The sequence below is a fragment of the Saimiri boliviensis genome, chromosome 4 (genome assembly GCF_048565385.1).
Source record: "Saimiri boliviensis isolate mSaiBol1 chromosome 4, mSaiBol1.pri, whole genome shotgun sequence".
NCBI lineage: Eukaryota > Metazoa > Chordata > Mammalia > Primates > Cebidae > Saimiri > Saimiri boliviensis.
Window position 1 is genome coordinate 12492382 of NC_133452.1, and position 25923 is coordinate 12518304.

Genomic DNA, 25923 nt, shown 5'->3' on the forward strand with positions numbered 1-25923 from the left:
TGTGAGGCTCTGTTCTGGGGTCTTATGAATGCTTATTTACAGCTACAGACACACCACAATCTTCTAAGGTTCACCTAAAATGCAGCTGCAGCTTGGGAGGAGAGCTTTTTTGTATTCTTTTATTTAACATTATCATTTATGTTTGCCTAAGTTATTTTTTTCCTACTATATTTGATTTTTCAGGCTATACAGGGAGAGTTCTTCTGCAATACTAGTTTAATAAATCATGCAACTGCTGGTTTAATCTTGTTTTGATAATGGCTTGGGGTATTTAAAATATTAGGTTAAGTAAATATAGTAAATAATTTTCTAAAAACAATTACAGCAATTATGTACCACGTTACTGTCTTTGCATTTAGCATGCAATCCCAAAGGACTGTTGTAGCAACAAGTGCCAGACATAAGCATAAATGACGGCACCAGTGCGATACAGAAGTTAAATTATTTGACAATCAAATGAGGCGTGCACACTAAAAAGTGGACCCTCACTGAATGTCGTCAGTATGCCATGCACAGACACTGTCCTATATAGATCTTCAGGGCTAGCCAATAATAAGAGCCAATAATGAGGGAAGCAGGAATATTGAAAATGTGGTCCTCAGCTGGCTCTGGGTGATTTGCACATGCTTCCAGTATGGCTCCTTGGAATTTCACAGGAGTTCGGATGGCAAGAAACACTTGAGGTCACACGCATCACCTTATTGCTTTAGATGTCACATTGTAACTTCTCTAACATTTTCTTCCTTGAGAATTTATAATAGGGGGAAAATCTCATAGGCACTGAATAACCACCCCCGCCCCCAACTTGTGTGAGAAGATACACTACCACTGAATTTTCCCATATTTGAGATAATAAATAAGATCTCGGTAGGTACTTTGATGCCAGCTATCTATCAATATTTATCTAATTTTTTGACCTGCCATATCAGGGTGTTTATCTAGATGTAAAATTATAAAGCCTTTATCTCTAATTTCTAAAATACTGCATATTTCTGTAGAAGCACCTTTTCTATCTTTCAAGAAATACCTTTCTTCTCCGGATACTGGTCCTAAAATAAAATGGCAGGCAAAATTTTTTTTTTTTTTTTTTTTTTTTTGAGACAGAGTCTTACTCTGTCGCCAGGCGCCAGGCTGGAGTGCCGTGGTGCGATCTCGGCTCACTGTAACTCACTTGAACCTCCGGGGTTCAAGCAATTCTCCTGCCTCAGCCTCCCAAGTAGCTGGGACTACAGGTGCGCACCACCATGCCCAGCTAATTTCTGTATTTTTTTAGTAGAGACGGGGTTTCACCATGTTAGCCAGGATGGTCTCGATCTCTTCACCTCGTGATCCACCCGCCTCGGCCTCCCAAAGTGGCAAAAATCTGACCAGACACCTAGGGCCTCTTTCCCCCCAGCTTTTCTCTCTTCTGCAAATAAACATGCTGAGTCTGATGCTAAATCTGTCTCCAAAGGCTCCTCCTTCAAAGTAAGCACTGGAAATGGCTTTAGGCCAGAGTAGTCATACCCCAAGGCTAATTCAGTGTTTACTGCTGGCAGAGCGGGTAGCAAATGACCCATGTGTGGAACATATGGCAACATGGGTTATAACATGTCCTCTTAACTATAGAGATAGAGCTTCTACTCCCAGAAATGATGGAGAACTGATACTGGACCAACGTTCACTCTGTATATAAGGGAGTATATGAAACTGGCCAAAGTACAGGAGGCAAATGGTTTCCAGTAGCGCATAACAGATAATGCAAGACTGTAATCCTTGAGTGAAACTCACAAGCTAAGCCCCACAACCAACCAGTTCTTTTCTTAGGGAAAGTTCCCCAACCATCGCCCAGCTGGAGCCCGAGCAGACCGTCATCGTTTGGCTATAGAGAAAGCGGAAATCAGAGTGTGGGACAGCCAAAGTGTCTGGATCTGCAGGGCAAGAAACTGGAGAGAATGCTGTTCAGAGAGGAAGGACCAGAGTGCCAGAGGGGGCTCCTCACAAGTCTGCAGGAAAGGGCTGTGCTGTGGATGGGCAGGGTGAGACTCCCCTGCCCCCAAGCTTGTAAGACAGCAGCTGCAATGGGTTTGAAAGAGAAACAGAGATACGAAGGGTGGAGAAAAGTAGGGCATTAGGGACACTGATGTCATTAACACCTCCAACACATTATTAACGTCTCTGGGACTCCTAAGACAGCAGAAAGGCTGTGCCTTAGGAGTAAGAATCGTGCCCTAAAGTAAGACCCCAGGCCTTTCCTAACAAGCTTGAAACCAAAGAATCTTCAGAGAAGACAGAATTTGGAAGTTGAGTTCCAACAAATTAAAGAAGTCTGGAAAACACTCTGGGCTTTCCACAGATCTTTACTAATAAAATAGAATACAAGCCCACACAAGTTCAAGGTGACTAGCCAGTAACTGAACTTCTTGCTGTAACAGGAGCAACACTCTTTGGCGTAAGATAACAAAAATTTCCTTCTGCAGAGAAAGCAGACAGAGCAGTGGGATGTGGCTTCCTCAGCCCTGGGAGGCGCCTTCATGCCACTGCACTCCATAAGAAGACCTGACAGGGAGACTTTTGCTATGCGGGTTAAGAAGAGGGTTTTCCACGGAGTCAGACTGCCAAGCGTGAGGTCTCAGCGTGGCCACTGCTTATCTCTGTCACGCATTTAACATCCCTGAGTCTCAGTCTCCTCACTGGGGCAATCAGAATACCCACATCAGACAGTTTTGTGAGGACTAGATGAGAGAGTTATTCTGTCAAACACTGAGCCCAGTGTCCGGCACACAGGAGCCAATCTTTCTCTCCTTCTTGCTCTCCTTTAACCAACATTTGCTGAACCCAACTATCATAGGAACTATTCTTGACTCTGGGTAGAAGTGCTAAGCAAACAGCACTGAGGCACTCAATTACCATTATTAAAGCCCTAAGCGTTTTTAATACAGGGTAACATATTCATTGACAACTGAAATTCCTAAATCCCTGAAGTCTGGCTAAAGTTCCCTGTAATGTATAAATGAGTGATGACTGATCATTTCCTAAGTGCAGGTTTTCACAGGGGACCGCGGTTAAGGGTAATGGGTTGTGGGGACTGAGAGTGTGGTTGAAAATCGCTTTCCACACTGTCAGCCCCTGTAGATGTTTCTTTATCGAGGTGCATAGCATAGGGTTAAAAGCATGGACCCCGGGAGCAAATTAGGACGTTTTTGTTAGAAAAATGTACTTAAACTCTCCCTGCTCCAGTTTTGTTAATCTATAAAATGGAAGTCGTGTTAGTAGCAGCCTCAGAGGGTGCTGTGAGGGTTAGCAGAAGTTATGTACGTGGAAGGCTTGGAACAGCACGTGGTATGTCCATGTGGTATAGTCTGGGGAGTGGTGAGCCCTGCGTTGTGAAGGTGGCTGAGCTGCAAAGACGGGAGTCGGGAAAGAGAATTGAGCCTCAGGTTCCGCTTAGCTCCAGCCCTGCCTGCGCTCTTTCCACAGCCCTGTGAGCGTGGTCCCAGCACCACAGAGGCCCACGGCTGAATGTATGTACAAACTCCCCTCACTGGAGCTTGCTCACAGGACGTTCTTAACACATATTAATTTGTTCTTTTTTAAAAACTTCTTTTTCTCATTCCTTCCATCCTCCAATTTTGCCACATCTCCAAAAACCTCCACCCTGAATGTGGAACTAGGAGCTAGAGGGAAGGAGTTCTCTTTGATGTAGTGACATGCCATGGTTTCATGAAGTTATGGCCGTGGTTTGATGAAATTAATCTGCGAGCCAAGGGACGGACACCATGGTCATTCTAGCCATCAGACACTGTAGGCAAGTGAGGAACAACTGAAGCAACAGGAAGGCCTGTTTGCCAGGTGCCCGAATGGCCCATGAATGTATAGTGGAGTGGAACATTATCTGGTGGTGATAGTGGCGTATTGACAATGGGCTCAAAGCCCCGGTTACAGAGAAGAGGCTGCTGGACGGGGACCTCCACTGGATGGGGGCCTGAAGGTCGATGTTCGGCCCTTGCCACCAATGCTGAAGTCCTCTGTCCAACATTGCTAGGAGATGCTTCCTGTCCCAAGTCTGAGATCTCTGGGTGGGGACTCCTGTCTGCTAAGAGCTCGGTGTGCTGGGCCATTCCCTCTTGGATTGAGTAGGATGTGAATCCCAGGCCCACCCTCTGGTCCTAGATGTGACCTGTGGGGCCACACAGAACACGTCTCATCCTCTCCTGCAGATGTTCTCATGGCACTTGGCGCACTCCAACAGTGGGTTGGAGCCTTGAAACCAAAAGGACTTCTTCCAGAAGCAACTTCAGTTGCAAAGGCAGTGTGGGGAGGGCATGGGGCTCCAAGCCAATTAGACTTCTAAATTTACCCATCTATAAGCAACTGGTTCGTAATTGGTAATGATTTCCGTGTAATCATACGTATGCTTGGGGATTCTTACGAAGTAGGGAAAACCCAACCTAAAATCATTTCTAAACTGTCATAAAATTTTCATGAGTGCTACATTTAACAATTAATGAAGTTAACATATTCATGTGTCTCATAGACATTAAACATTCATCAATTTTGATTTTGCAGTTTTCTTTTCATGTTTTAGAGCTTGTAATTTCTTTTCTAGGTCTTAAAATGTTTTATAGTTCCTGGAAAAGTGCACAGGCACTTGCCTACAGTGTCTGGTGGCTACAATGACCGTGGTGTCCGCCTCTTGGCTCGCAGATTAATTTCATCAAACCACGGCCATAACTTCATGAAACTGTGGCATGTCACTACATCAAAGAGAACTCCTTCCCTCTAGCTCCTAGTTCCACATTCAGGATAGAGGTTTTTGGAGATGTGGCAAAATTGGAGGATGGAAGGAATGAGGAAAAGAAGTTGGAACAAATTAATACGTGTTAAGAATCTCCCGTGAGCAAGCTCCTATGAGGGGAATTTGCATATACATTCAACCGAACGTTTATAAACCACCTCCAGGCTGGGCACGGGACTCACACCTGTAATCCCAGCATTTTGGGAGGCCAAGGCAGGTAGAGTACTTGAGGTCAGGAGTTCAAGACCAACCTGACCAACATGGTGAAACCCTGTCTCTACTAAAAATACAAAAATTAGCCAGGCATGGTGGCGTGCGCCTGTAATCCCAGCTACGTGGGGGGCTGAAGCAGAGAATCACTCGAACCTGGGACATCAAGAGTGCACTGAGTAGAGATCGTGCCACTGCACTCCAGCCTAGGTGATAGAGCGAGACTCTGTCTCAAAAAAAAAAACAATAATAAAATAAAATAAAGGGTTAAGTTAGAAAATGTATTTTTCAGTGCTCTGTAAATTGCAAAGCTCTTATGTAAATACAACTACCTGTCTATTAATTTGCAATCCGGTGTGCCCACGTCTGGGGACAATAACCCCTTCCTCACTCCATACAAAGAGTTCTGGTTTGGGGTCCTGGCTTATGCTTTTCCAAGATTATAAAAAATGGTGGTGCATGCCTGCAGTCCAGCTACCTGGGAGGCTGAGGCAGGAGAATCGCTTGAACCCAGGAAGTGGAGGTGGCAGTGAGCCAAGACTGCACCACTGCACTCCAGCCTAGGCGACAGAGCGAGATTCCGTCTCTAAAAAGCAAAACAAAAAAAAGCACCTCCAGTTTATTAGGTCATACACTGGTGACAGGAAGAGGAAACAATCTCAGTGAATCCTCACCACAGGCCAGGGAGGTGAACACTGGTACTGCTTTCTTCATTTTACAGTTTAGGAATTTAAGGCTCTTGGGATTAAGTTCCTTGCCCAAGATCACCCAGACCCAAAGTGTCAGGGCCGGCAAAGGTCAGAGCCAGCCCAGGTGCTCTGACTCCACAGCTGTTCTCTGCCACGCCCCGCTGCATACTTAAAGTATTTGCAAAGCTTCTCCTTCCATTATCTTTCATGATTATCTTATTCTATTGTTCTTACTGGTGTCCAATTAGACCAAGAAACTTGAATTGGTGGGGACACAGCTGGCAGAGGTGGGCATAGAAAATGGAAAATGTAATGAATGCTGATTTCAAAAAATAATCTTCCAGCGTGTAAGATGAAATTGGATTAGCATCTCAGATGACAACCATGAGTAAGTCTTTTGAGTTTGTTTTTTTTTTTTTTTGAGACGGAGTTTCGCTCTTGTTACCCAGGCTGGAGTGCAATGGCGTGATCTCGGCTCACCACAACCTCCGCCTCCTGGGTTCAAGCAATTCTCCTGCCTCAGCCTCCTGAGTAGCTGGGATTACAGGCACGTGCCACCATGCCCAGCTAATTTTTTGTATCTTTAGTAGAGACGGGGTTTCACCATGTTGACCAGGATGGTCTCGATCTCTTGACCTCGTGATCCACCCGCCTCGGCCTCCCAAGGTGCTGGGATTACAGGCGTGAGCCACTGTGCCCGGCCCGTCTTTTGAGTTTTTCTGAAATGCCGGAGTGACTGATTCTTCTAGAATAACTGAGAAAACAGATTCATATCTCCACTGTTTCAGAGTGATTTTCTACCAACCATACCGTTTCTCCATCAACATGGGGAAGCAAACCTTCCCTACGTGCTGGGCCTCTCCTCACCGCCCAGGCATCCATGGGCACCTACATTCCACATGCCTAAGTCAGCTTCCCCACAACTTGCACCTCCTCTTGAAACACCAAGAGCCTTCGCCCTGTGCATGCCTGCACTTTGCTGCAAATATCCCTCCTACCTTTGGGTGGCAAATTCTCAGAGGTCGACTCCTCCAGGAAGCTTTGCCAGAAACCTAAGCGCTCTTTGCCGAAGCTCCCCCAACCCCAGCAGTCTCTCACACTCTAGCACATTCTGTTCAAACCCTCCACATACCCATTTCTCTGAATAGACCATGTGTTAGTTAAATGAAACTGGCCTAAGGTTTTTCAAGGTAAAAGAAACTTCTTTGTACCAAAGCAAATAATGGCCCCAAATCATTCCATTTAACCAAAACTTTTGGAGAGAGCAAGAGAATTTGAAGGCTATGTTGATGGTTCTCAATGCTGGCTGCCAATTAAAGTCATCTCCAGGCCCATGGCACTACGAAGGCCTTGCCAACCACCCTGGGATTCTGACTTAACTGGATGCAGTGATTAGCACTGTGATTCTGATGAGCGTCCTGGGCTGAGGAGCAACACAATGTAATAAATTATCCCTTGGCTCCAGACATAGGGCCAGACCTGAAGAGGGGAACCTGGTTCCAACTTGAGGGCTTTTCAAATGGAGATAGGACACAGAAAGCACCCGGGGCCGGGCGCGGTGGCTCATACCTGTCATCCCAGCACTTTGGGAGGCTGAGGCTGGTGGGTCACCTGAGGTCAGGATTTTGAGATCAGCTTGGCCAACATGGTGAAACCCCGTTGCTAGTAAAAATACAAAAATCAGCCTGGTGTGGTTGTACATGCCTGTAATCCCAGCTACTCGGGAGGCTGACGTAGGAGAATTGCTTGAACTCGGAAGGCCGAGGTTACAGTGAGCTGAGATTGTGCCATTGCACTCCAGCCTGGGTGACAAGAGTGAGACTCCATCTCAGCGAAAAAAAGAAAAGAAAAGAGAAGAAAAGAAAAGAAAAGAAAAGAAAAGAAAAGAAAAGAAAGTACACAGGCTTGCATCCCTAGCTGTGTGACTGTGAGCGAGTTACACAACATACTCAAGTCTCAGTTTCATCCTTTGTAAAACGAGGCTATCTTGCAGGTTGTTATGGGGATTAAGTGAGGCAATTCTTGCAATAGGGTAATAACCTGGGTTAGCCTAACTGACTTCATCTTAGCTGCAAACCTGACACGCTCTCTGGAGCCTCTCCCTCCCTGCTGCAGCCCCCTCAGGTTCCTTACTGGGTCAAAGCTTTGAACGTTGGTTCACACTGTTCACAGTACCTGTAACCACTGTAACCATCCTGCTTGGCAAGTCTATCTGCTATTGTGAATACCCTCCTGGGTACGGAAAGTTCCCCAATACCCCCCTTAGTGATTGTATGGAAATACCCTTAGCAACCAACAATCCTGGGAACCTCCTGCCCCCTAGTTCCCAGCCTCCTCCTACTAACTTGCTTGTTCTGCTTCTGTACAATTCTGCTTCAGCTAGGCTGCCTTTTCCCCTACCTAAATCAAGGTATAAAGGGAAATCAGGCCCCTTCCTTGGGGCCGAGAGATTTTGAGCCTTAGCTGACTCTCGGTCACCGGCTGAATAAAGGACTCATAATTTGAGCTCAGAGCGTGGCGTTTCCTTCTAACTCACTTGGTTACAGTATTTGGAGGCCCCAGCGAGATATTATTATTTCATCTGCCACTGGGTGCAGACTGGGCTCGTTCTGGGCTCCCTTGAGCTGGGAGGTGGACTATAGGGGAGGTGCCCCCTGAGATGTTCCAGGACCCCACAGACCACTCCTTGCCGGAAGAGAGCGGATCGACTCTCCGTGTGCTCCACCAAATTATTCTTCAGAGTCCTCTAGTCCTGCTCTGCAGAGAAGGTAAGTCAGGCCAGATCTGGTTATTCCTGGAAGTTACAGGCATCATCCAATTACCGGGATGCTGGAATTGACTACGGTGATTCCCATGACCTTGGGCTCTGGGTGCCCCAGAGTCCCTGGTCCTGGTTCCAGGTTCAGGACTCAGGAGCTGAGTCCTGTTCTGTTCTGGACTTTGGAAAGAGTCCTGGTTCTGTTTAGGACCTGAGAGGAGTCCTGGTTCTGTTCTGGGCTCTGGAAAGAGTCCTGGTTCTGTTCAGGACCCGGGAGGAGTCCTGGTTCTGTTCTGGGCTCTGGAAAGAGTCCTGGTTCTGTTCGGGACCTGGAAGGAGTCCTGGTTCTGTTCTGGGCTCTGGAAAGAGTCCTGGTTCTGTTCGGGACCTGAAGGAGTCCTGGTTCTGTTCTGGGCTCTGGAAAGAGTCCTAGTTCTGTTCAGGACCCGGGAGGGGTCCTGGTTCTGTTCTGGGCTCTTGAAAGAGTCCTGGTTCTGTTCGGGACCCATGAGGAGTCCTGGTTCTGTTCAGGACCTGGAAGAAGTCCTGGCTCTGTTCTGGGCTCTTGAAAGAGTCCTGGTTCTGTTCTGGGCTCTGGAAAGAGTCCCGGTTCTGTTCAGGACCCAGGAGGAGTCCTGGTTCTGTTCTGGGCTCTGGAAAGAGTCCTGGTTCTGTTCTGGGCTCTGGAAAGAGTCCTGGTTCTATTCTGGACTCTAGAAGAGTCCTGATTCTGGTTTCTCTGCTGTTGGGTTTTGGACTCTGGGAGAGTCCCGGTTCTGGTTTTTTTTTCTGTCTTTAATCTTGGGTCTAGAGTTCCTGGTCCCATCAGCTTCTGGCTGTCTGCTTTTGGACTCTGGGTGTCCGGAGTCCCTGGTCCTGTCCTTTTGCCTAACCTAGAGGGGCTCAGCCCTAACAAGGGCACCCCCTTGGACTCCGTTGCCACTCCAGAACAGTGGTGGATGGAATCCCTGGTTTCTGCCTAATTTGAAACATTTACACACAAGAAAAAATTTTTTTTTCAGGGTTTAAACTGTTTACAGAGTGCAAAAAAAGACTGAACAGAACCAGGACTCCTCCTGAGTCCTGAACCTGGAACCAGGACCAGGGACTCTGGGGCACAATATTAGCAATGCTCTTCCCATTCTAGAGTGCTGAACCTCAGCAGAGACCCACCTGACCAAAGTATGGTTCTAGAGCAAATCAACTTGGTGCCGCCCCTAGAATAGCTTGAAGTTTAGCTTGCGATTCTGACTAATTCAACACTAAAGGATTTGTGTATTTGTTTTCACATCCGTCTAGTCGGGGATTGGAACACAAAAATTTTTTTATCGATTGTGAGATCTAACTATATACAAATCAGGAAATAAATAAGTAAAAAGGAAGATGATGGATTGCTTGGCAAGTTGCCAGACCACTTGGTCTTAGCGATCGTACAGGCTTTCCAAGGTGCAGACGGTGAGTGCCCTGGGCGTCTATCACTGCATCAGAAACAAGAAAATGGAAGGGCTTCGGGACCCTTTTGGCCAGGCACGGCTGATTGTGATGAGCCGGCTCAGTCCGTGATGGTCTTTGTTGCTTGGGATGTCTGTTACAGGCAGCCGAAGAAAATCAAAGGAGAAGAATGCTACCGTGGCCCCAGAGAATTTGTTTTGTTGTCAGTCTTGAAATATTTCAGTTCATTTGTCTGTGTTTTGACATTCCTGGAAATTAATTGCTATGTGTATTTCTCATGGCCCTAACATTACTTAAAGCGGGAGAAAGCAAAGCAACAGGGCCGGGCTGGAACCCACACTGGAACTCACTCCGCTAGTGGTTCCCCCACCTTCTCAGCTGCCATGTGCATTTCACGGAATGTTTAAAAAATACAAAATACCAATTTCTCCCCTTCAGGGCTTACTCCAAGTGCTTCTTGACTCTCACTGAGGTCTGTTTCTTCTCCCCTTTCCTCCAGTTTTACAAGTTAAATTTTCAATTTAACTTTTTCAGTCCTTAAGCTTTCCTCCTTTCATCTATTTTCATAATAAGACAATATTGACAGATGAGACAACGCCACAAATTAGATTAACTCGGATGAAATAGAGAAATTCCTACAAAGACACATACTACTGAAACTGACCCACGGAAAAAAACTAAAAATCGGAATAGATCTATAATAAAGTAGAGTGAATTAATAATCAATAAAATAGCCATGGAGAAAGTTCAAAACCCGATGGCTTTCCTGGCAAATTGTTGCAAATCTTTAAAGATGAATGAATATCAGTTCTTCTCAAACTTTTCAAAAGACAGAAGAGTAAGAAGCCCTTCTCAACTCCTTCTATGAAGCCAGTATTACCCCCGATACTAGCACCAGACAAACACTTCACAAGAAAACTACAGACAATTCTCCTACAAATACAGACAGAAAATCCTTAACAAAATACTGCAAACTGAATTTAGCAACATGTAAAAAGAATTACACACCATGGCCAGGTGGGTTCTATCCCATAAATGCAAGAAATAGGAGACAAATGAGAAGAGCAACACACGCTCCTCCTCTCAGGGGAAGTTCTAGTGTGACGGCCAGACCTTGCGCAGCCCCGCAGCACACCCCCAGTCCTGTGTCAAGTTCGGGCTTAGTCAGTTTCCGGGCTGTTGCTCAGGGTGGGTGGGAGGAGAGGAGGAGCTGACAGTCAGTGTTTACCTCCCTCTGGGGGCTGGAGAGCTCTTGCCTGCACGTGTGGATTGAGATGTTGTCTCTGCCCTCCTAATCTCCTGGTGGAGCTGCAAAGGTCAGAGACTCACAAAGGGCTCACAGCTGGAAGGCGACTTTAGATACGAGTTAATCCCAGCTCCTATTCTGCAGATGAGGAAAACTGAGGACCAATGAGGCAAGAGTGGCCTGCTAATGGTCAGGGAACTAACTGGCAACAGCCAGAATGGGAGCGCTCGTTCCCTGGTTCCCATCCTGGGCTCTTTCCCTCACAGCAGCCATCTCAATTGTTTGCCGGTTGCTCTGAGAGGGCACAGTGGAGCTCGCTCATCTCGACACTCATGGATCTCAGGGAGACAATAATAATAATAGCTGACACTTAAATAGTACTTCTTTTGTGCTAGGCAAGGTTTTAAGCGCTTTATATGTCTTAATCTAATCCTCACAGAAACCCTACAAGGTAAGAATATCAATGTTCCCATTTTATAGATGAAAACACTGAGGCAGAGAGAGATTAATTAACTCATCAAGGTTATGCATCTAGTAAGTGGCAGCAGTCTGGTCTCTGCACAGTGAATCCCCATCTCCAATTTTCCTCTTCAGGATGGGGATAAAAAGGCATCCTAAAGCCTGCTGGCTGACTCAAAAGCATTTACCATGTGGAAGAGATGTGTCTGTACAGCTTTTATCACGGACTGGAACATCCTGCTTCAGGGTCTTGACTATACAGTTCTGTGTTATTGACCAGGTGCAGTGGCTCATGCCTGTAATCCCAGCACTTTGGGAAGCCGAGGTGGGTGGATCATGAGATCAGGAGTGTGAGACCAGCCCGGCCAACAGGGTGGAACCCTTCTCTACTAAAAATACAAAAATTAGCTGGGTGTGGTGGCAGGTGCCTAGAATCCCAGCTACTCTGGAGGCCCTTTATCACTCAATTCAATGTAAGGCTTTTTTTTTTCCCCGTTGGTCTTGAACTCCTGATCTCATGATCCACCCACCTCTCCCTCCCAAAGTGACGGGATTACAGGTGTGAGCCACTGCAGCCAGCTAATAGCATGTGCACGCGCATGCGCACACGCACGTGCGCACGCACACACAATTCTGTGCTATTACCAAATCCAGAGTAGCGCTCACATGCGCATGACTCCCAGGATGTTTAGGTTTTCTTAGTTTTGTCTCCCTTAGGGAGGAAGGTAGACCATGGTACTCACTGATGGAAGGCTTCTTTACCATGGGGATTTCATGCACATGTCATGTGTCTGAGCCTAGACACACAGGCATGGATTCATCAGGACTGTGATGCTGAAATGTTTTTGTACCGTACAGCTCCCAGGTGCATGCGAGCCTTGTTCATTTCTTTACTCCCAACAGTGCTTTCAAGCCTTCCCCTGGAAGCTCTCTGGAAAAATTTGTGCATGTCTGAGTAAAGAAATGAATGGCTGGGTGCTGTGGCTCACACCTGTAATCCCAACACTTTGGGAGGCTGAGGCAGGTGCATCGCTTGAGGTCAGGAGTTTGAGACCAGCCTGGGCAACGTGGCAAAACTGTCTCTACAAAAATTGCAAAAATTAGCCAGGTATGGTGGCGCATGCCCATGGTCCCAGCTATTCAGGAGGCTGAGGTAGGAGGTTCACCTTGAGACCAGGAGGCAGAGGTTGCAGTAAGCTGAGATCGCACCACTGCACTTCAGCCTAGGCGACAAAGTAAGAGCCTGCTTCAAAAAAAAAAAAAAAAAAAAAATCATGCTCTCTGTCTTTTGTGTATGAATGGCAGGAGATGCAAGCCACCTACCCTCAGGTGTGTATGGCAGAGAGTGCACTGTCAGCCTGGGCAGGTGACCAGGGCTGCAGGTCCTCACTGAATCCTGCCGTGATTCTGTATGCCATCAGCCCAAGGCCGGCACTGAAGAGACTCTGCTTCCGGGTCCAGAGCTCCTCCTGATCTGCCTGGTGCTCAGTGGCCTGGTGAGGTTGCATGCAGCTCTTTCCCAGGGTGTTTAGACTGTCCCATCTTCAGTCGCAGTGGAGAACAGGAGGGCAAGGAGCCTTGGTAATTTTTGTCATCTTCAAGCTTCCGGACACGGTGCTCAAGCCCCCAGATGAACAGATGCCTTAAAAAGTAGCCTTACCGGCTGGGCACAGTGTCTCATGCCTGTAATCCTAGCACTTTGGGAGGCAGAGGCCGGTGGATCACTTGAGGCCAGGAGCTGGAGACCAGCCTGGCCAACATGGTGAAACCCTGTCACTACTAAAAAATACAAAAACTAGCTGGGCGTGGTGGCACACACCTGTAATACTAGCTATTTGGGAAGCTGAGACAGGAGAATCGCTTGAACTCGGGAGGTGGAAGTTACAGTGAGTGGAGATCACCCGACTGCACTCCAGCCTAGGTGATAGAGTGAGACACTGTTTCAAAAAATAAATAAATAAAGTAAATAGCCTTACACTGAATTGAGTGATAAGGAGTGACAAACAGGCAATGGCTGCACTGTGACGGTGTCCTCTTTCTCAACCTGTGCAGGGTCCTCTTCCAACAACCGTTAAACGTCATAGCCCAGTGCCTCAGGGGTACTAGTTAGCTGGAAGGTGACTCTTACATGAATCGGCAAATGTGCCCTAGCATTTCTGCCACATCACAATGTGTGCGCTTGACTACAGTCTTGGTGCAGGTGTAGAATTAATGGACTCCAGAGGGGAATCTGATTTGCCATCTGGAGTAAAATGACCCCCCCCACTTCCATCATCAAACATACCTTCCCTATCACAGAGGCCCAGGGTAGGTGCTCAATAACTGTTTGCTGAATTGATGAATTATGTGCCATCTGGTCTTGACCTGAAGTGGCTTCCTGGTGAGAGCACCTTTAAACAGCTTTTGTTAATTTTCTTAATCTCAAGAATGTGTAGAGCAGGCGTCCCCAAACTACGGCCCGCAGGCCGCATGCGGCCCCCTGAGGCCATTTATCCGGCCCTCCGTCGCACTTCAGGAAGGGGCACCTCTTTCACTGGTGGTCAGTGAGAGGAGCACAGTATGTGGCGGCCCTCCAACAGTCTGAGGGACAGTGAACTGGCTCCCTGTGTAAAAAGTTTGGGGACTCCTGGTGTAGAGCTTGGTGAGATGAGCACCGTGAAGAACTTGGCGAGCCCAGTACTATGGGGGTCACAGGGTAGGATGAACACAAGTCCACGGTTTTGCTAAGGACGGTTGCCATTAGTGGTGAATTCTACAGAAGGTTCTTAATGCTTCCTTCATGTATCTGCTCATGTGGTGCCCTAACTGCTGACCCCTTTGAAGGCAGGTGAGCTGTACTCCACACCTTGTATCTGCAGCTCCTGCTCTAGTCCTCAATACACAGAGGGAACCCAGGTAGAGTTGCCGATTGAATGAGAGGTGATTGTGTGTAGACACACACACACATCAGAGAGACATGATCAATGTATGTGGCACTCCTTGTGCACCTGCGAATCGTCAAGAAGGTCTCAGAGCACAGATCTCCTGGTCTTTAATGCCTGTGTACTTGAGGCCATGAGGCATATGAAGTGAACATGGGCACTGGAGTCACCAGGCTAGTTTTGAACCCACAAATCAGTGTCTGTGTGCCCTTGGGTAGACAGATGGTCAATCTCTCCGACTTAAAATGGTGGGGACAAGTGTCCCCTTTTCCCATTGTTGCTTTAGGGTTAAATGAGGTGCTGACCACCACATGCCCTGAACACAGCTGGTCTCCGTGAATGTGACCCCCTCATCTCTTCCTCCCTCTGTTCTCAGTTTACTCTTCTGAAAAATATGGGGGAGTGACCCTTAACATCTCCCTGAGTGTGTGAGTTCTGACCAAACAAGCTGTTTCCCTGATCCCTTACAGAGCGAGTGGCAACGGCCTTGAAGTCAACATACTTGCTTTGAAAGAAAACGCGCCAGGCACTGGCTCACGCCTGTCATCCCAGCACTCCGGAAGGCTGAGGCAGGTGGTCTGATCACTTGCACTAAGGTACGAAGGGCTAATCCCAGACTTTGGGTGGAAGCAGGGAGAACTGGCAGCGCCATCCTTTGCACACTTAAAGAAGCGGAAGAGGGGTCAGTACAGATGGGTACCAAGGGACGGAAAGGGAAATGGAAGATCACCAGCCTAGCCCTGCCTGAGACGTGCGCCTGATCCCTCAAACCACAGCCTGCTCCTGTATAAGGGGTTTCCATCCACATGCCTCAGCTGTTTTGGCAGAGGGATTGCGTGCGTGGACTTCCCCTGCACAACCATGAGCAAGCACACTGAACTCAGCGGCCACACGCTTCCTTGGCTACTGTCTTAGTTTAACGCCTTGCCTCCCTTCTGAGCGCGGTAAACATAGGGTGGGTGGTGGTGGGCTGGCCCGGCTCCTGGGCAGGTTTGCTAGGACAGGCTGCTTGGTGACCTGTTGGTGAGCACGCAGCGAAAGGGAAGCCCTGGCGGGGAGCCGCGGCCCCCTCTCCTACCATGTCGCTCTGTGACTGCGTGGCCCCATACATGGTGATGCTGTTGGAGGGTGCTGCTGGCTGCGGCGTGTCAGGCTGGATGTACCCTCGTCTGTCAATCAGGCTGTGAGAGAGAAGAAAACATGGGAGGAAGAGGGTAAATCAAAAGCCAAAGATGCAGCCACACTATTTAAGGTTCCGCATCAGGACTCCCTCTTGCTGTGATGGCACCTTAGACCACGCCTCTCCTCACTTCCAGGTAGAATCAGTGACCAAATGCTGTCCCTTCTACCTTTAAACATGACTGTGGCATTGCCTGCCTCCTGGCTTGGCCGAGGGTTTGTGGCCCACTCAGACCCCAGCATCTCCCTCTTGTCCACTAACTGCAGGTGTCTCCAAGCTGGTCTCACTCTCACCTGTCACAATCTGGCCCCAGCGCTCCCCTCCAGCCTCAACTGCACATCTTCCTACGACATTCACCCAGCAAACGTGTTTTGGGTACCTGCTAGTGCCAGCACAGTGTGTGGGAAACAGCTGCCTACCATGTGGGAACAGGACCACAGCCCCTCCCCGCCCAGCGTGCACTCTGCTCTGCTGTCTCTGGGTTTTTGTTCCGACTCTTCCCCGCTCTCTCCCAAAGTCATTTTTCCCTCCCTTCTGCTGTCCATTCTTCAAGACCAGGTTCAAAAGCCCCTGCTCTTGCCCCTTGCCCCTTCCCCTTTCTCCCCTTCTCTGATTCTCTCAGTCCCGCATTTCGCTTTCCGCCTACAATCAAGCTCCCAAGGGCAGAGTCTTCATCTTGTTGCCCCAGACGGCACCTGGCCCTGTGCCTGGCACACAGAGATGGGGATTAAAGCCCCTCATCCACATCTCTCAGAGCGTGGAGGGCAAGGCCGGCAGGCTGTCTCAATGTTTGTATCTCTGAGACTGACACCCAGTGGGTGCTATGCAAATTCTTCTTGATGGAAAGAAGACTGGGTTCCTCGTCCCACAGACAAGTTTCTATGTAATGCTTCTAAAGACATCTGGTTCTATACTGTATGGCACTGCGCTAATTAGAAGGTGGGGCAAAGTTGCCTTTTTTTCTCCCCGGTCAAGGCTCAGCATTGACCTTGAGTCTAAGGGCAGACGTGTAACCGGGGGTTCAGCTCATGAGTGGGTGTCCCTGGAGCAGCCCCCACAGTGTGGGACCAGCCACGCTTGCAGCGCGGAATCTTCCCCAGGTGCTTGGCGTTTTGCAAAATAAAGAAATCTATCCACAAAGCCACACCTATCCCCGCCTCTGAGGACTGACTGCCTGGGCTGCTTTTCGCAGAAAGCAGGGCCTCCTATGTGCCAGTTCAGCTTCTGGAAGACGGGAGTCAACCTCGTGTGACTACTGCCTTCAGGCCTTTAAGTGGCAGAACAATAAGCCAGAAAAATCACTTGTGATCCAATCCCCAAATGGGACTCTCTCTGCCTGAGTTTCAGCTGAACCTCCAGAGGTTTAGAAAAAACAATAGGCAACAAAAATCTTCCCCTTTCCAAGGAAGTGCTGGGCCTCCTCTGCAGGCTGTCAACGCAGGGTTCTCAAACCAGCTTCACAATACTCCCTTCGAGGGTACAAAGGGTCAGAGGGGAAAAGAGCAGACAAGGCTGTCTTGGAGATAAGGTGCTCTGCCCCCAGTGCGGGTGAGAGCCGGGGATGGGGCTGAGACCTGGGAGTTGGGTGAAGGTCCAGGTGTGGGCCCTAGGTAGAGCCAGTGTCTAGATGTCTTGAGGGGCCAGACATGCTGCCTCACACCTGTAATCCTAGCACTTTGGGAGGCCAAGGTGGGCAGATACTGGAGGTCAGGATTTCAAAACGAGCCTGGCCAACATGGTCAACCCCAACTCTCCTAAAAACACAAAAAAATTATCAGGGCATGGTGGCGCATGCCTGGAATCCTAGCTACTTGGGACGCTGAGGCAGGAGAATCACTTGAATCTGGGAGGTGGAGGTTGCAGTGAGAAGAGATCATGCCACTGCATTCCAGTCTGGGCAACAGAGCAAGACTGTCTCAAAAAGAAAAAAAAAAAAGAGGTCTTGAGGGAACATCACGGTTGAACTGTGCAGAAAGATATGAAGTCCTAACCTGGTACCTGTGAGTGTGACCTTACTTGAAGCAGGCTCTTTGCAGATGGAACCAAGTTAAGGTGAGGTCACACTTGACTGGGCTGGGCGTTTTTCCAGTGTGGCTGGTGTCCTTATGAGAAGAGAAAGAGAGGTGGGAAGAGAACGCGCATGGTGAGAGCGCCACGGCTGACAGAGGCCACTCCATGGTGAAGCATCTGCCAGCCAAGGAACGTGGAGGGCTGACGGCCCCACCAGGTGCAGGGAAGAGGCAAGGCAGGGTTCTCTCCAGCCTCCGGGCCAGTGCAACCCTGCCGGCACCCTGACTTCAGCCTCCGGGCCTCCGACTGTAGCAGAAGAAACAACCCTCCCATTTCATGGTGCTTGTTGGGCTGCAGTGCTCTAGGAAACAGCCCAAGAGAGCCCCATGGGGAGCCCCACAGAGAGGCCTGTACAGGGCTCATGGCCACAGGCCGAGGCCACAGTGACAGGTATGAGTGACCATTGGGAGGAAAGGCTCTGCCTACATCAGGAGAACTGTGATGGGAGGTTCTCAGAGGAAACTCTCAGTCAGGTGCTCGCAAACCTCACCAGCTGAGAGAGCATTAGCAGGGGACCAACAGCACTGATCCCCTGTCCCAAATCCCCTTCTCACTGTTGGCCAGGAAGCTGGCAGGGGAACAGGGCTAGTTGGGGTGGGGCAGAGCTCAAGGGGAACATGCCAGTCCCTGGCATGAAGCTGGCTCCACCGCACATGTGCAGTCAGTGGTGGCTGTATGACCCTCGGAACTGGTTCAAGTCTGGTGTGACACTGACTATTCCTTGGGCCTTTCTGTCTTTCCAATTTTCCATTCCTCCTGCCAGGCGTACATGAGGACCCCTTCCCCCAAACCTGGCCATGCCCAGCCAGCTGCCACTCCTGCCTCTGGTGAAACTGCAGGAACCAAACGTGGGTCTCTGCACTCTTGGTAGGTAGGCTCCCAGTGGGGAACTCTCTGTGGCTCATCTGCATGTCATGGCACTGTTTAAGAACCTATGAGGGGCAACTCAAGCACAAAGGCCTGGGCAGGTAACACTCTCAGCCGGTGGGCCTGGCCAGGATGCCTGGGAAGGCCCTGGCCCACTTAAGGGTGCAGGGGCTGGGGCGAGGTAGCGCAAGGGGAGGAGAAGGCAAGAGGGAATGAGAGGGAGGGGCAAAGGTAAGCATCACCCCCTCACGTCTGCCTGGGGCTAGCATGGGAGCCTGTGAGTGGCCTATGTCCCTGCCCAAGTGCCAGAATAATCCAAGGACAGCTACGGCCCCATTTTAACAAAGCAAATACCTTATCTGCCTTCCTCCCACCTTCACCCAATAAAAGCCTCTTCTGGAGCACCTTCAGTTTGGCCTCAAACCACTTGAAGTCTGGAGCTGTCAGATTTATGAATCACTGTCTGTTCCGATAAACTCCTCAATATTTTAATGTCCTTCGATTTACTTTTAACAAATGATTCAAACACTTCTGAGGGTAGGACCATTCTCAAGAAATGCCCCACCCAAAGGAACATGGATTTTTGAGAGAAGACAGCCCAAATCCAGCCAAAACAGCACATGTAACCCAGCAGTGGAAATAATTTTGGCTGTGAGAGTTTGTGGTCTATAAACATCATAAAGCCGTGCCATCTGCAGATGAAGGACTCAGGAACAAGAAGGGCGATTTGGGCAGAACTGAGACTTTGGCATCCTTTCTTAGCTCCATACGTACATTGCAGGTGGGGAAAGAGGCCAGCTCTCCCTGGCTTGTACACTCAGTTTCCTGGCCTGCCCTGCTAGTCACAAACATGCCAGTGGGAAGCACCATCTATGCCGTGAAGAATCAGCCTTGCTGCCTAAGGAGCTCCCAGAAGAATCCCTAGGTGAGTCAGGAGGTTTCTTCAAGAGGAGCTGGCACCTGCCCAGGCATGTCTGACCCCTGCGGCCCAAGCAGCCCCTCCAACTCAGGATCCTTGCCTGCCCTTTCTAAGCCTCTGAGGAGGTCAGGAGTCCCTTGAGGACCCCAGATTCAGGAGGATAGTGGCATGCTGGGCTCCCAACTTTCTAGGCAAATGCTAGAAAGTGATCAAGTTCTAGTTTTGCAGTAGCAACACTGACGACTCAAAGTAATAATAACTCAGTGCCAATGTGCAAATGGCCTTGGAATATATGCTTGGAATATTTTTTCTTTTTACCTCTGTAATGAGGGTTCATTGAGGCTGATAATCATATGAAGTGTGCATTCCACAGGCGCACATCCGTAAGGTCTGGGCGCACAGTGGGTCTGCCCCGAACACAGTCATGATGGCTTCTGTCATTTCTCCCCGCTTTACACATTTAGAGACCAAAAGGCAGGAAGCAGTAATAACTTGGAAATTCATTCTAGAAAACAGGTATAGTTGCTCAATATCTATTTGTTGATGATGGTTTATCAGTTGGAAATATTCTCCCTGGGTGTAACTCACAAAGAATCAAAAGTTGTCTGTATTTTGAACTTGTACACTCTGACTTGCAGGCTGCGTGTGTCAGTGGGCACATAGCAGCTCTGACACTGGGCAGCCTGGGTGTGAGTCCTGACTAGCTGGCATGTACTTGCTGTGTGATCTTGGGCACATGATTTAAACTCTGTGCCTCAGTTTCCTCATCCATAGAATGAGATATAACAGTACCTACCTATAGGCACAGAGTGAGCTTGTAAAAGGCTAATGCAAGTCAAGAACTCAGAGCAGGGCTTAACATGGATTCAGTAAAGGTCAGCTATTGCCATGGTTAGCATCATCGTTGTCATGACCATAACCACAGTCTCAGCAACTGCGGCCATGTAGCTCTCCCTCTGTGAACATTTCTAGGCTGTGCAAATCGGCTTTCAAAACTGATCCCTGCAGGCTTTTTGACTGCTTCCTTCCTACCCGTGTGTCCTGACTCCTTGACAATGTTAACCACAGCTCCCTGCTCGCACGTTCAGTAATTAGCAGGGTCAGAGGCATGTTGCTCTATTTTGGGCTTCAGAAAGTTTTCCCCAAATCAAACACAGATTCAGTTGAAGATCAAAAAAGGCATGAAGCGTGACACCACAAACAGAGTCAGATCTCAATTTCATGAAGGCCACATCCACGTGGCACAAAGCGGTCACCTGGTAGTGGCGACCCATTCCACCAGGTCAGGGGGCCTGTGCTAACAGCGGAGGCATTTGCTTTCCCAAGTTAAAGAACCTGATGCGTCCTGAGTCTTACCTTGGCGAGATTGGCCCACACAGAGCAACACAGCAATTGGTGAAGATGTTTCCATAGCTGTAGGGATTGTAGTTTTCTTTACCTCTTTTATTTGACCAGGATCCTTTAATCTGAAAGAAAAGGAAAGTCAGTAACATGCAATATCCTTCATACCAATGCACAGTTGAGGTGAGTTGGACCATTAGAAGCCCATAAAGAATGCAAATCATCTTTAATCCACAGAAAGGGAGGTATTTTTCTTAAGGAAAATGGGCATTTACTCCAAACTTGGAAATATCCTAAAATAGCAAGTGAGATTAGGGAAAGAATAACATTCTCAAGGACAATGGTCTTATATCTATACTACATGGCACAAAAAGGCCATCTCACATGCACCAGTAGAGATTTTTTTCATACTCACATTTAGTTCCCTAAATAACAATTCAATGAATGGTAGGTGAAATGGTTCCCTGATTCCCAATATACAGACTGAAATAATTCAGCCTCTTCTTGTGACCAAAATAGTCTGTTTTGCACATTATAATATTTGTAGCTACCAAGTACAAATAACTGTATTAATATTCTCTTATCTCATGTGTCTTATCACAGCCTATTTTCTCAAACTTTTATTTAAGGTAACCGGACTTATCCTGAGACATTTAATTCATATGTGGACAGAGACGTCTGTCAAAATCTAAGTATAAAGAGCAAAGAGGACCACACTGCTCTAGAAACATTCTCTAACGTTGTTTCCTGCTTTTATACTTCCTCTCCATCTGCATTAAGTACAGGTGGATAATCCTGGATGAAAACTTAAATTTTCGGTCAGGGCAATTTCCCCCCAAAAGTAAACAGAGACACTAAATATGAAAGGCAGACTCAAACATTCACTTGATGTCGGCCCGCCATGGTGTGTCTCTGTCAGGGGAATTGTGATAAAATGCTTAGGAAACCATTTTGCAGGAATAGAAAGAATACTCTCTTCAGGGCCAGAAATAGGTGTCATTTGGCCAATCTTAGTAACTAACGGATGTGGTTGGAAAAAAAAGCGAATGTAGAGATTCCCAGTAGAGAAACGTGCAGAACGGCCTGTGGAGAAGTTTCCATGGCGCAGCCTCTGTTCCCAGGGGCTCACATCTGGAACGGGATGCATGGGAGAAGCTGGCCGCCCCCACCCCCACCTTTTCCTTTCCGTCCTCCATTGCTAAACACCCAAGAACACAACCGTGTCCCATGTGGTCAGGAACTTACGTCCTCATTCGTCGTCTGGTTGGAGCTGATCAAGTAGGTGTGGAATCCTGAGAGGCCAACGATGGACCAGACAGAGAAGAAACACACCACGGCCTCCAGAACGGTGACGCGAGTCAAGGAGGAAGCGGAAGTGAGGAACCGCGCAGGGGCGGAAGTGACGGAAACTTAGAACCGGAACACCCCTGGACGCACGCGCCGGGCTGCTGGCCTCTCTCTAGCCCGGCCTTGCCTTACTTCCTGCTCTTCTAGGAATTCCCTGTAGCCCGAGGGAGCCCTCCGTCAGGGCAGGGGTGTCACCTTCCCCAACACGGAGCAGCCTCTGTGGCTCCGTGAGGACTGGAGGGCTCCCTGGGAGTCACCCACTCACTTCTTTCCTCTGACTTCGACTGCACCTTCACCTCTTCCTGGGCCTCACTGTGGAGCCGATGGCTGTGGCAGCCTGGTCAGGAGGCACCCTGCTTTGCGTTGGCTGCAGCTCAGGCTCTGGGTGAAAGGATGAGGTATTGACTCGCACATCAATCACAGACTCTAATGCCTTCTGAATGCTGAGGACTGCGGTGCCAACAGGCTTCTGCCTTGAGAATGGCTTCTGGGGCCCAGAAAGCCCTCTGCCTTAGCGGACTGCCTCCTCTCTGCTTACAGAGAGGGTGAAGAAGGAGAAAATCAGCCCCTGAACGGGGGACAGCATTTCTCCGAGTGATGTCAGGGTGAAGGTATTTTTACCTGGGGGAGGTTTCCCAGCCCTTCAGCCAACAACCCCTGACCATAGCCTGCAGGAAACCACGAGTTCTCACAGGACATAGAGAGAGGAAGTCAAGAGTTCCACAAGAGGTATCCAACACACAGGAAAAAAGCTTGGTGCTCTTCAGCAAATGAGATGCATCACCCAAGAGTGTGGCAATTTGAAAAGGTCAGAGAATTTTTCTGTTCCACAAGTGTTTATAAAATTCTATTTACAAGATACAGATGTTTCTCTGGGGCTGGGGGGAGGAAATCCATTCATCCTGGGTCTGGGAGTTCACACATACATCTCGCGTCCCCTGTGGATACATTACAGGCTGGAGAAATAAACGCTCGTGCTCTCCTAATGCTTCTGAGGATGAACGCCGTATAGATCACGCCGGAACACAGCAGTGATGATCTTCTCCAGGCTGGAGATAGTTCATCTTTAGACCAGAGGCCTGAGCACATGACCAGTGCAGTGCCGCGGTCCACTGTGCCATGGTTAACCAGTGCCACCACCAGGGCTGCATGCAACAGGAGGAGTGAATGGGCTTCTGCCTGTTGGCTGCCTTTCAACATGGCACAAACCACTGGGTCTGCTCTAAGAGGAGACAGTAGCAGGGAACTGTAGGGACCAGATGCAGGGAAGCAAACCCCTACCCACAGCTGTCGCCAGCCTGGGCAACTCCTACTGGGCAAATGGCTATGGTGGGGACTCTGTGTGCACATGGGGACACATGGATGGTGGCCCAAACACGGTCTCTTTCTCAAATGCCTTCCCACAGAACAGGGCTAAAGAGGCCCCTCTCCCTACCCACTTCCCCCCTGCCAAGAGGGGACAGACTGGGAAGGCAACTCCCATCGGATTCAGGTCATGTACTGGCTGGAAAGAAGAAGTGGAGTGGAGTCCAGGTAACCCATCGAGGCAGCCAGTGGGAAGACCAAGTCGGGAAAGCTGGGTTGTGTGAGAGGGAGGTGACACTCATGATGGGTTTGGACCGGCCAGAAGGAAAAGACAAGAGACAGAAAGAGGAGGAGACACATGGAACGGAAACAAGCAGTAGCCGAAGGGAGAAAAGCATCACGAACAGAACCAGATTCATTTACTGAATAATACAGAAAGAGCCAAACTGCAATCCCAGAAATACTTATGTGTCACCAGGAGTTTATGATCCAGGTAGAATGATGGCAGCGTCAAAATCCATGTAACATTCTGATGTATGAACCGTTTGAAACCTGGCATGTACAAGCAGTGAGGATCCCAGACTGAAAGTGGTGGCAGCTTTTTTGACAATGCCAACTCTGCTCATTACTCTCATCAGGAGGCGTCGCAGCCATCAGATACAGAATTCTGAAGGTTTACAGCAACAACAAAAAATGCAGCTTTTCTATTCTTTTATTTTCTGAAATGGAGTTTCACTTTTGTTGCCCAGGCTAAAGTGCAGTGGTGCAATCTCAGCTCACTGCAACCTCTGGCTTCCAGGTTCAAGTAATTCTCCTGCCTCAGCCTCCTGAGTAGCTGGGATTACAGGTGCCCGCCACCACACTCAGCTAATTTTTGTATTTTTTGTAGAGATGGGGTTTCACCATGTTGGCTAGGCTGGTCTTGAACTCCTGACCTCAGGTGATCCTCCTGCCTTGGCCTCCCGAAGTGCTGGGATTACAAGCATGAGCTATCTGGCCTGGGCAGCTTTACTGTTAATATCTCATGTGCTTTAGAAACATTTTATAAATTGTAGAATGCAGTCCCACTGTCAGCTTGCAGCTGTGTCAAAATGACATGAATCCAACGTACGAGGTGAGACACAAGATGCAGCCTGCTTGCACTAGTCTCACCCTGGGACCCAGTGGACACTCCCCCACAGTAGGTCTTATGGAACCATCATCATCATCATTCATAACAGTGGCTGGCATCACTGGGATGTGTCAGGTACTGTTCTGCTTAAACCTCAGAGTGACCCAGGGAGAAGTGTGACTCCCCCTCAACAGATAGGGAAACTGAGGCAGAAAGCAATGAAGTAATTTGCTTGAGAAATAGCAGAGCCAGGACTTGAACACTGGAAGTCTGCTCTCCTGGGATGACAGAAGAGCCTTGGGCTGGTCCCTTTCCTAATTCTTGCCAAGGGGCAGGTGGTCCTAGACTGACCCCGCTTCTGCTGGGGGGAGGTAGGGCGCTCCTTGTCCAGGATCTGTGAACCTGTAGCAGCGTACATGGTTCATTCTCTTTCACATCCACCCTCAGACTCAGACACAAATATCCAGACACACATTCCTCACTGGCCCACTAACTATATGCTGAAAATATCTATGCCATAATAAGATAAAGAAATAGAAATTTCTTTAAAAGGTATCGAAACCCATTTACTGTTTTTTTTTTTCTTGTTTTTTTTAGAAAGAGAAAAGAGAGGAAACAATCCAACTCTACTGAAAGCCAATTTCATAACCAGCTGGGACTGTTTACACCATCGAGGATGGGTTTCAAATCATAGCAGCTACTGCTGTGCCTCTGTCTCCCCCACAGTCCTGCTAAGACAGTTTGTCCCCACTGTGGCCAGAGGGATGGCTTCAGATTCCCCACAGCCCTAGCCTAAGAGGTTGCACACTGAGGGACTCCCTAAACATTTATGAAATCGAAAAGCTCTGAAAAGTGCTGCTCTGCAGAGACCCTTTTCTCAAGTTCCTGCCAAATCCCAGAAGTGCTGGCTCTGTGTCCTACTATGCACCCAGCCCCGCACTGAGGAACAGGGGCTTCCTGCCCTAAGGGAATAGGGGCTCTGTTTGCAGCAGGAAGCTATGTAAGGGAAGAAGGCTGTGCAAGACAGAATGGTTAGGGTGCTTCATTATTTGGAGGATCATAAAAGGTGAGAGATCATGGAGCCACATATGTTACATGTCCAGAATTCCCTGGTTTCCAGAATGGCAGGGAGATGACATCCTTGATGTCATTCAAATACAATGTGGGTCTGTGCATTCTTGGGTTTTAAAATTTTTGAGTTGTAATTTCCAACATGATGAATCACTCTATCATCTGTCTGTCTGTCTGTCTGTCTATCTATCTATCTATCT

General features: G+C 48.6%; 1 protein-coding gene across 12 annotated transcripts in view; it reads right to left on the reverse strand.

Moving 5' to 3' along the window:
- Positions 1-25923, reverse strand: part of ZDHHC14 (zDHHC palmitoyltransferase 14) — a 307986-nt gene that overhangs the window by 24049 nt on the left and 258014 nt on the right. For 9 of the 12 annotated variants that reach the window (XR_012517145.1, XM_074397212.1, XM_074397206.1 and 6 more), the window contains 3 exons: positions 22135-22227; positions 20905-21014; positions 15591-15693 (listed from right to left, as the gene is read on the reverse strand). Coding sequence is in view for 11 of the 12 variants with exons in the window: in XM_074397212.1 (XP_074253313.1) it covers positions 15591-15693; positions 20905-21014; positions 22135-22227 (306 nt within the window). In the remaining variant the exon portion in view is untranslated. Of the gene's footprint in view, positions 1-15590; positions 15694-20904; positions 21015-22134; positions 22238-25923 lie in introns of all 12 variants that reach the window. The other 3 variants (XM_074397213.1, XM_074397210.1, XM_074397208.1) reach the window with 1 other exon arrangement.